The following is an 11,439-nucleotide window of genomic DNA, read 5'->3' as shown; positions in this document are numbered from 1 at the left end:
ATGACAGTGGAACTTTAATAGGGATTGCATTAAAATTATATATTGCTTTGGGTAGTATGGTCATTTTAACAATGTTAATTCTTCCTAGCCATGAGCATGGTATGTTTTAGCATATATGGGAATCCAGCCAGGTGCTATAAAGTCAGACATTTAAGAAATTTTTTAAATGTGAAAGAGTATTACTCTTCTCACTGAATGTTGTTGTTAATATAGGGGTTTTTGTTACATAAAAGATGTTATTTAAGCCAGACGTAGTGGCTCATGCTTATAATTTCAGCACTTTGGGAGCTGAGGTGGGAGAACTATTTAAGGCTAGGAGTTTAGGACTAGCCTGAGCCAAATACTGAAACCACATCTCTACAAAAATAGAAAAATTAGCCAGGCATGGTGGTGCATACCTGTAGTCCAGGGAGGATCACTTAAACCCAGGAGTTTGAGGTTGCAATGAGCTGTGATGATACCGCTGTACCTTCACCTGGGCAACAGAGCAAGACCCTGCCACCTGCCCTCCCCCCAAAGGAAAGATACTGTAGAGTGTATAAACATGTCATGGTTTATATGTTTAAAAAATAGTTTGCTGTTTTTAAACTAATAAAAATTATAAATTTTTATTTTTTCTGTTTTGATGTCTAACATAAACAAATGTAATCCCTGTAAATAAAAGCTCTTTGGGTACCTCAGTAATTTTTGCAAATGTAAAGGTATTCTGAGGCCAAAAAATGTGAGAACTGCTACCCTGAGTTTTATTTAAATATCAGATATCTTTAAAATTTACCCATATTTTAAAGTAATAAATGTTTATAAAATTTTAATTGCCACAGATTTTCTTAATGATGCTTTTTCGATATATAATAAAGTATTTTCTCAGTTGAAGGTTATATTCAGTGATGGTAGATAATTTTGAGGATTTTTTTAGGAATATATTTGTCACATTGTAATAAAGAAAATTAAATTGGAATGAGGTAGTGAAAGTCATGCATGACAGATTTGTAAATGTAGCATTCATGTTTTAGCTTATTAGAATATTTTCTATTTTTAAATTCCATCTTTTAATTATAAATATGTTGCTCCTTTTTCAGAATGTTACCTTATGGTTGTCTGTCCATCGGTGACTGTGTAGGTCTCATTGAGGTGGTGAGAAATTCTCACACTATTATGCAAATTCAGTGCAAAGGTGGCCTGAAAGGCGCACTGCAGTTCAACAGCCACACACTGCATCAGTGGCTCAAGGACAAGAATAAAGGAGAAATGTGAGTGTTGTTATTCTTCCTTTCTATGTTAATACAAGTTTTTTAACAAAAAACTAATGATGGGTCTTTAGTAGTTGTATATTCCTCTGAATTAGACCAGAAGAAATAATTGTACTTACTTTGGGAAAAATATGCTAAATTATTTTTGCTTGAATTATTTGAGGTTATATTTAAATGATCAGAATGGCTTATAGTTTGGCAAAATCCTATATATTCAACTTATGTATGTAAAATGTGTTACTATTGCATATCCTTTCTTCGTAAAATTAACATTGCAGGCTCAGCACTTGTAGCTCAGTGGCTAGAGCGCCAGCCACATACACTGGAAGTGGCAGGTTCAAACCCAGCCCTGGGCATGCCAAACAACAACTACAACAACAACAAAATAGCTGGGCGTTGTGGAGGGCTCCTGTAGTCCCAGTTGCTTGGGAAGCTGAGGCAAGAGAATCTTTTAAGCCCAAGAGTTTGAGGTTGCTGTGAGCTGTGACGCCATGGCACTCTACCCAGGGGGAAATAGTGAAACTCTGTCTCAAGTAAATAAATAAATAAATAAATATTAAATTAAATTAACATTGCACATTCAAAATTTTTTTACCGTAGAACTCATGCATGTAGTCAAAATTTTATTTCTAGTTAATTGTTAAAATGGTAATTAGGAAAAGTTAATTTTAATAATGTGTTTTTTCACTTTTTACATCTTATTTTTTCATAAGAATATGCTCTGTTATGCTTTAATAAAAAAAAATTAAAAAAAGAATTATGCTGTGGTCAGGAAATAGCTACAGTTTCCTTAGAAACCCATGAAAACTTCAGAATCTCAAAATTCTTTAGATCTTTGAACATAATTATTTGCTTCCATAATTCAGTTTATGAATCTGATCCATGACTAGAACTGATTCCAGTATAACTGAGAAACTGCAAGCTCATTATCTGCATTCTACACTGCACTGTTTATGATTTATGTCAGTGATTGTTTTTATTGTTTAAATAGAAAATAAGACCATCCTTTCCCACTTTGGCCTGGATCACTGTATACACTACTCTGAAAGTGTTTATTTCTTCCCCGTAGCTATGATGCAGCCATTGATCTGTTTACACGTTCCTGTGCTGGATATTGTGTAGCCACCTTCATTTTGGGAATTGGAGATCGTCACAACAGCAACATCATGGTGAAAGATGATGGACAAGTAATGGCTTTACCTCTTTGAAATGTTTTGGTGTTCTTAAAGTAAATTTGTTAATTTAAGATACTGTGTGTCTCACGTATCAAACTATAATAAAATTTCCTATTTTTGAAAGCTGTTTCATATAGATTTTGGACACTTTTTGGATCATAAGAAGAAAAAATTTGGTTATAAAAGAGAGCGTGTGCCCTTCGTTTTGACACAAGATTTCTTAATAGTGATTAGTAAAGGAGCCCAAGAATGCACAAAGACAAGAGAATTTGAGAGGTGAGCTCAAGAAATCAAAAGCGTAAAATAAAGAATCCTTGCTGCTCTATTAAAGATATAGTAGAACCTCTAGGGTTGACCATCTCCCTACACTGACCACCTCTTTAAGTTGACCTGATTTTCAAGGCTAGACATGCACCATATGTGTGTGTCACTACAGTAGGCCTATTTCCTTATGTTGACCACCTCCATATGATGACCAGTTTGTTACAGTCCCTTGAGTGGCCAGCTTACAGAGGTTCTACTGTAATTGATAATTCTCAAGCAATTTTAAAATAATAGATGTTATATGACCACTTTGGCAGAAACTGTTTGAATGTTTATTTTATTTATTTGTGTGATGCTACAAAGAAAAAAGAAAAGAGAAACCAACTTAATTTATTGCCTATAAATCCAGTAGCACAGCAGTTCTCAACCTGTGGGTCACAACCCACAGAAACTATATTAAAGAGCCACGGCATTAGGAAGGTTGAGAACCACTGCTATAGCACTTTGGGAAGGTGAGGTGAGAGAATCATTTGAGGCCAGGAATTCAAGACTACTCTGAGCTATGTAGCAGGACTCTTATCTCCACAAAAATGGAAAAATTAGGTGGGTGTGCTGGTACACACCTATAGTCCCAGCTTCTCAAGAGGCTGAGGCAAGAGGATCACTAGAGCTCAAGATTTTTTTTTTCTTTTAAGAGACAGAGTCTCACTTTGCCACCCTGGGTAGAGTGCTGTGACGTCACAGCTCATAACAACCTCCAGCTCTTGGGCTTAGGTAATTATCTTTCCTCAGCCTCCTGAGTAGCTGGGACCTCAGGCACTCACCGCAACCCCTGGCTATTTTCTTGTTGCAGTTTGGCTGGGCCCAGGTTTGAACCCACCACCCTTGCTATATGGGGCCAGCTCCCTGCTCTCTGAGCCACAGGCGCCATCCTGGAGCTCAGGATTTTAAGGTTACAGTGGGCTATGATGACACTACTGCACTCAAGCCCAGGCAAGAGACTGAGAACCCACGTAAAAGAAAAATAACTATAATCGTAATTTATTGAGCTAATTAAGACCTGAAGACAAAGTAATTCTTAAACTTCATAACACATTAAATGTTTTTATTTATTGCTCTTTAAATAGTTGGACTCCACCTTCTTCATATTGATAGTGTATAATACTTAACACAGCATTTTTAGTCAAATAATTTGAGGAAAAATCAACTATAATTACCATTTTATTCATAATTTTTTTACCATGTTATGGTATATTATTCGTCTACCGTAGACCTTAAAGTACTTTTAGAAACCTTTTACAGAATTCTGCTTTACCTATCACTCAGTTCTAAATTGTAAAGCTTTAAAGGCATAAACATGAACCAATTCTACATCTAATAAATACTAACTAAACTCCTGATGTGCCAGCTGTTGTGCTAGGTCCTAGTTCCCATTGAGTTTACATTCTAGTAAAGGGAATAGAAAAGAGTAGGAAAGGAATACTATTTTTATAGCTTTGTCTAAGAAACCTCTCTAATTATGTGACATTTCAGCAAAGACCTGAAGGTATGAATGCCATTTGCTCCATACTGACCAAACTGTTCTTATCACTTATAGGTTTCAGGAGATGTGTTACAAGGCTTACCTAGCTATTCGGCAGCATGCCAATCTCTTCATAAATCTTTTCTCAATGATGCTTGGCTCTGGAATGCCAGAACTACAATCTTTTGATGACATTGCTTACATTCGAAAGACCCTAGCCTTAGATAAAACTGAGCAAGAGGCTTTGGAATATTTTATGAAACAAATGAATGATGCACATCATGGTGGCTGGACGACAAAAATGGATTGGATCTTCCACACAATTAAGCAGCATGCGTTGAACTGAAGTGATAACTGAGAAACTGCAAGCTCACTATCTGGATTCTACACTGCACTGTTAATAACTGTCAGCAGGCAAAGACTGATTGCATAGGAATTGCACAATCCATGAACAGCATTAGAATTACAGCAAGAACAGAAATAAAATACTATATAATTTAAATAATGTAAACGCAAACAGGGTTTGATAGCACTTAAACTAGTTCATTTCAAAATTAAGCTTTAGAATAATGCGCAATTTCATGTTATGCCTTAAGTCCAAAAAGGTAAACTTTGATGATTGTTTGTATCTTTTTTTAAAAAACAAAAGAAAAATCCCCAAAATATGTAGAAATGATGGAGAAGGAAAAAAATGTTCTTTTTTGTCTTAACAAATGTTCTATCTTTTGAAATGTGGATACAACAAAGGCTGTTATTGCATTAGGTCGAAGTAAACTGGAGTTTATGTTAAATTACGTAAGATTGGAAAGAATGAAAATTTTTTATTTTTTCCATTGCTGTTCAATTTCTAGTTTGAAGTGGGTTTTTTGACTCCTTGTTTAATGAAGAAAAATGCTTGGGGTGGAAGGGACTCTTGAGATTTCCCCAGAGACTTTTTCTTTTTAATAAACATTTTGACGATTTAGGGTCTTATCTGCAGTTTTGGAAGCAGTCACAAATGAGACCTGTTATAAGGTGGTGTTTGGGGTTGATTTTTTTTTTTTTTCCTGGACAGTATTTACAAGGATCTGATTCTTATTTCCCAGGAAATTCTGGGCTCCCACTAAGTTAAAAAAAAACCATCTTAGAAAAAGAAAGAGCAGGCTTAGTTCTTATTCCCGAATTGTACAGTATTCACCTTAAGTTGATTTTTTTTCTCCTTTTGCAATTGAACTGAATACATTTTTCATGCATGTTTTCCAGAAAATAGAAGTATTAATGTTATTAAAAAGATTATTTTTTTTATTAAAGGCTATTTATATTATAGAAACTATCATTAATATATATTCTTTATTTACATGGTCTGTCCCATAGACATGCATTGTTTTGCACCCCAAATTTTTTATTATTTGTAGCAGCATGAGTCACCTTTTCTCTTTGTCTATAGATGAGGCTCAGGCACTATCCCATTTATACCAATAACTAGTGTATAAGTACTTAAAGAAAACAGTTTAAACTTCATCCTCTTTCCTATTATTTCTTTGTTTCATATGAATCCCCCATCTTTCATCCTCATGTATAGATGAGAACGGCTCAGTCATATGAAATTAGTTACCAAAATTAACACAAGTTAGACTGTCTTCCTGGTTGTTTAAACCTCTCTACTGAGGTATGCTCATGGATGATACTTAATAATATGGGGGAATAGAAACCATGAACTTTTTACCTTTTTAAGCTACTTATCCATATCTCAAAAATAAAAATAGGACATCAAACCATTTTAAAATTATATCCCACATCCAAGTAGTCAGGGCTCTCCATCGTTACTAATGCCATCCAAGCACAGGACACATTCTTCAACATTCTGAAAAGCCTTTACCCAGATGTAAGGCTAGTGCTAGTCATCACTCCAGATTCTGATATTTTACTCAGTGTTTGAGATGAATGGTTAATGTCCTAGGAAATTAGCTTTAGCAAATGTCCAGGTGCCACACCAAAAAAAGTGCAATAGTTTACTGACAGTTTTCTAGATTAGGCATATTATTGGAAAACTTTTTATATAAAGAGTGAACATTGTATACGCTAGTAAAACAGCATCACGTTAAAAATACTCATTTATGAAATCTGTTATCTATAGTAGAAGTCTTGAATAGTGAACAAGGGACTCTAATACAAATACTCTTAATATCTGGCAATTTTAGAACCCTTAAAGGGAATAATTATCAAAGATTTAGGTACTTCATTAAAGCATGTATATAATATTGCCAACAAGAAAAATAAATTTGAAGATTAATGAATTTATTTCTGTAAACTGTCTTGAAATAGTTAAGCAGAATTTTAACTCTGTCTTAAGCAGGAAACCAGATAGGTTTTGGGGGGGGATTGTTTTTTGTTTTTTGGGGGGGGAGATAGAGAAGATTTCATAACTTACTAAAACTTCACAATACTTTGTCATTTAAATATATACAGTTGATAGTATACTTAACATCCCAGTCTTTTCTATATCAGGGATTAATAATAAGAAAACTCAGTGAAATGGTACAAATCTGAAACTTTGATGGTGGAAACTGAAGATTTAACAGAGAACTGTGTTTTACCCGAGTGCCAGAAAGCCTTGAGCCTCCTTGCTCAATATTTTTACGATGTTTGCATTTTTTTTTACATCAGTCCAGATAGTTGTCCCCCCTTCTCCCAAGACCTCTCCACCATTAAAACATAGCATATTTTATGATTTACATTTATTTTCAAGAATTACTACAGCCAAATTCTATTTGAAAAAGTGTAGACAAATCCTATAAAGAATATAAAGTAAGATTGATCTATATTAGATCTTAGTGATCTAAGAAAGAAATGAGGGACAGATAATGTTCAGAAACTCAAATAGCCAAAAATTGAGTTAAACGCTATGTAGATGACTAGGACCTATTTCAAATATGCGATAACACGGCCACTTCTGCTTATTTCAGCATGTGGATTGGACAGTTTCTGTAACCAACCATCATTGTCAGTGAAGGCAGTGTGCCTATTGGCTCAACACTTCTTGGGTCACTTGAGAAATATTTCCTTCAGTAATTATTTTGGAGAAAAGAAAAATGTCTAAAGGAAAATAAAACTTGATTTGAAACACATGGTAGCAAGAAATAACTGTGAAAATCATGTTTTAACCTTTTGCCATATACTCAGCTATCAAAAACATTTATTTTGAAGATTTTTAGATTGTTGTTAATTTGAAATCTGTTAATCTTATTGTGGAATTTGTTTTTTTTAAGATGTTTCTAATTGGATTTTTAAAAGAAGAATGGAATTTGGTTGCTATTTTATGATAGAACCTAAGTTTTTCGTGGTTCTTAGTGTCCTATGTAAAACGTAGTATCAAGGTAATCAACTTTGAGGTTTTCCCTTCTATTCTGCTTTATATTAAAAGCCCATTAGGAAATGGGAACCTGGTGAATATATAATGAATTGTAAAATATTTTAATGTGTAACTTTTTCAACTGTGAAAACTATTGGTTTTTTTGATGAAAACAGCTGCTGAAAAAGTATTTTGTGTAAAGTGTAGTTCTTATTAATCAGGAAATGATGACTTGATTAGATTGTATATACCCTCTTGGATTTTATTTTAAATGGAATGGTAACTTTCACATAGGTAAAACACAGTCCATCTGTATTCTTTTTTCCATCAAAAACTGAGTGATTTGGCATTTTATAAAAAAAATTATGAGCAGCCTATTTTAAAGGCACCATGGAAACTTCACAGCACATAAACTTGAATTTGTCTCTTTTCTTAATGATTTTGTAAATCTGTTTAATTCATATTTTGATCAATAGCCCATGCTTGTCAACTCCTTGAAGAAATTTAATTTCCACCAGTATTTTAAAGCTAGCCTGGTAACTGTTTCTGAATATATTAAGTTCCTCTTGTTTCTTTCTGCGCCAGACTTGCAGACCTGGGCTGGACCCACACCCTCAGTCCACCGTAAAAAATTATTTTGATGTTGAAGACATCACTAAAATATTTTGGTTTAAAGATAATATGTGGTGTTAACAGACTGGTGCTTCTGCTATTTAAAGACAACTTTCATACTTCAGATGTTTTTGAGAAGAGGAGAATGTGAAGGGAGGGGCAGAACAGGGAGGAGGTGTTTGAATGAATTACATTCTTTATGTCCATCCAGCTCAGACAGGGCATGTCCAAGAGAAGGCTGAAAGTTGTGAGAGTGTATTATGTATACTAGAAAAGAATTAACTCTTCCTTCATCAAGGATAGGATTGTGAAGGCTGAACTGTAAAATTCAGCACTGACAGCATCCTCAGAATCATTCCTGGTCACATAATAATACAGCTGAGCTGGTTTTTGTTTTTTTAAATACAAGCAGAAAACCATTTTTAATTATTACATTAAAAATTGTAAATATATCTTATATCCCATGGCCTGGGAAGCCTGTTTTCTTTTCTTTATAAGAAATGTATTTTCACTCTGAAAAGATTATGGGGTTTAGCTCAAGATAACTATGGTCCTGATAAAATTGGATTGATAACTCTGCCTCAGGAGGTTAATAGAGGGGAATATAGATAATCACAGTTCAATACTCCAGGCTCCGATACATGTATTGCAGAAATTTTTTCAGATCAATGTATTTTAGATTTATAAAGTCAGAGTTAGCATGCCTTGTTTTTAATGGTATAGAAGACACTAAATAAAAAAAAAATGTTTTGGCTAAAATTTAATCACTGCTCTAGCCATTTGGAAAATGCTAGAGTGTGGGGAGGCTCATGGTACTCGATTCTTAAATTGGCATTTGGAATTCATTTTGTTTTCTTTATTATTAGTGCATTTGGTGTGTGTATACTTGCACACGTTTCTATTTGTATACACACTGCTTGCTAGCTGTGGTCAAGAGGCATCTTTTATAAAAGGTATAAACAAATATCAAGGTTCTAAAATTTAGAAGAGTTTAAAATTTATTAGGAGTCTCCCAAGTTGGGATGTTAGTCTTTGAATAAACATTTCCTTCATGTATTGTACTTGACTAAGGTTTGCACTTCCTTTTTATTAGTGCTGTGCATTTCTTTGGCTTGATTTTAGGTAGGTTAATATTCTATCCCTGCTAGTTAGCATAAAGTGACAGGTATGAGCCATAAGGACATTTCTGGCTTAATTCTTACACAACTACATATACAAATTTTAGTGGAGAATAATAGTAAAAATTATTCCTCTGTACATACAGTGTAGTTAGGTAAATGATTTTCACTACCAACAGTATACTCCATTTCTCATGTAGGTAAGTACAGAAAAGGTTTTTAAATGCATTTTTGCAAACCAATTTAAGTCTGTGACTACAACCTTATATAATTTGTCACTATGATAATTTAGTTTGCTAAGAACCATGTATATTTTTAGGTATTCTTATTTTTGTTAATTTTTCTAGATTAGCAAGAAGCATAAAATCTTTGTTTCATATTAAAATATAATGACTAAGCTTAATTCTAGTATGAATTTCCAAATGTGGTCAGTATCTATGATTTCATAAGAACACGTCCCTTAACTAGATTTATGTTTCTGAGAGTGGTTGGAGGACTTGGTCTTCATATGATTTCTAGAAATGTTTTTGGCTACAGAACCCAAGTTTCGAATGAAGTTAATCGTTTCAGTGTGGTTCAATCCTCAGACTTAATTGAATTGAATAAAATCTAAGAAGCATATCTGGTTGGGGCATACCATAACATTTTAGTGTCTTGGGGAATGTTGACACTACCAGAGAAGACTGCTTACTAGCACATCAAATGTTTACTTTGGACACTGCAACAAGGAGCTCGAACTACCCTTTTTTGGCCCTATAAATAGTAGCAATTCTATAATAGTAACAATTCTCTTTCTCTATGTTTTGTCATTCAATGAATTAAGTCCTGTGGTATACTGCATTAGTTAGAAGAAAAATGTTTTTAATGTTCTTCTAATGATGGCCCAAAAAGTATCTGACACAGCAAGATGCATGTGTTATTATATTGAGCATATAGAATAATACAGTATCACTAAATTTAAGACCTCATCCCCATCTTGCTTTTCCCAGCGAGAAGTTTGGCCTGTGACTGCACTTCTGCCTGTGCTCCTCAGAAACTGTCAATGTTGCTCTTCTTGAACTCCGCAGTCTGTAACATCACGCCGTGTATTAAAAATATATATATATTACTTTGACTTGTGTCCAAACCATCCTTAGTGTACTATGTGAACAAAAAAATGATCATTTTATTTTGCCATTTCTTTTGAAAAGCAAGCCAGTGTTACTGAGAATCAGAATTTAACTGGATTTGAGTTCTTTTCAATAATGACTAAGAATATTTGATTGAAAATCTGTAACAATTATACCTTAAAGGCAAGTTTTTCTGCCTTGGTAAAGTGATGAAATGAGAGAAATATGTTTAAATATTAATTTCCTTTAAGTATAAACAATTATATGCTTGTTTTTTAAGCAGAAAGGTATGTATATACACATATGTGTGTGTGTGTATGCATAGGCAGTGGGACTCTCAAGTCACTTAAAGACCAGAACCCAGAAGTGAAGGTAAGCCAGAAGCAAACTGGTTTTATCAGAAACACTGCAAAACTATGGCAGAAGGTAAGTGTGGCTTTTTCCTTGGCCAATAATGCATATAGACATTGATAACTTAGTACTTCTGAGCAATTAAACAAATCATCACTTGAATTTGAATTGACTTTGTTCTCTTTCCTAGAATGAACCAAGTAGCCACTATCTGAATGGAAAACTGGTAATTGAAACACACACTTAAGGTTTCAAATGAGTGGCTTTGAATTTTTTTAAGCGAAAGAGCCCAGTAATTGCCTATCGTTAGGTGGAAGTCAAATTTACTATGAAATGAGGTCATGATAGCCCTTACTCTAAGAACACTTCCTTCTCAGTTTGCAGAATGGTTTCAAGGATTGTGCATGAATACGTACTTTATTATGGAGAAGGCTTTAGTATACTAAACAATTTGCCACAACCTTTTAAGCAGCAAGTTTGGGGCCTCAAATGTGTATCACGTTTAGCGGAAAGAACAGAGAGGCAGGGATGAGGGGGGTCAGCTCTGCAGGTCCTACCCCTGGCCTCTATACCAGCGGTCCAGTAAAAAGTACCAGCACTGACTGAATACTGCAACTTAACACGAGACTTTTTTTTTAATCTATGCACTAATGTCTTTGAGCACCTCAACCAGATGCTACAATCTTTTTTTTTTTTTTTTTTTTTTT

At 34.2% G+C, this 11,439-nt stretch overlaps 2 protein-coding genes across 2 annotated transcripts in view; one reads left to right on the top strand and one right to left on the bottom strand.

The window, feature by feature from the left end:
* PIK3CA (phosphatidylinositol-4,5-bisphosphate 3-kinase catalytic subunit alpha) overlaps nucleotides 1-5,520 on the top strand; it is a 93,129-nt gene extending 87,609 nt beyond the window's left edge. The window contains exons 18-21 of the mRNA XM_003794281.3: nucleotides 1,080-1,250; nucleotides 2,320-2,437; nucleotides 2,550-2,701; nucleotides 4,287-5,520. Of these exons, the coding sequence (XP_003794329.1) occupies nucleotides 1,080-1,250; nucleotides 2,320-2,437; nucleotides 2,550-2,701; nucleotides 4,287-4,557 (712 nt within the window). The 3' untranslated portion in view covers nucleotides 4,558-5,520. The remainder of the gene's footprint in view (nucleotides 1-1,079; nucleotides 1,251-2,319; nucleotides 2,438-2,549; nucleotides 2,702-4,286) is intronic.
* Nucleotides 5,521-10,377: 4,857 nt separating this feature from the next.
* Nucleotides 10,378-11,439, bottom strand: part of KCNMB3 (potassium calcium-activated channel subfamily M regulatory beta subunit 3) — a 17,349-nt gene continuing 16,287 nt past the window's right edge. Inside the window, exon 4 of the mRNA XM_023515765.1 lies at nucleotides 10,378-10,380. Coding sequence (XP_023371533.1) covers nucleotides 10,378-10,380 — 3 coding nt within the window. The remainder of the gene's footprint in view (nucleotides 10,381-11,439) is intronic.

Source organism: Otolemur garnettii, unplaced genomic scaffold (assembly GCF_000181295.1).
Source record: "Otolemur garnettii isolate 467f Iridium unplaced genomic scaffold, OtoGar3 scaffold00078, whole genome shotgun sequence".
Lineage (NCBI taxonomy): Eukaryota > Metazoa > Chordata > Mammalia > Primates > Galagidae > Otolemur > Otolemur garnettii.
This window is presented reverse-complemented; position numbering and strand designations above follow the sequence as displayed.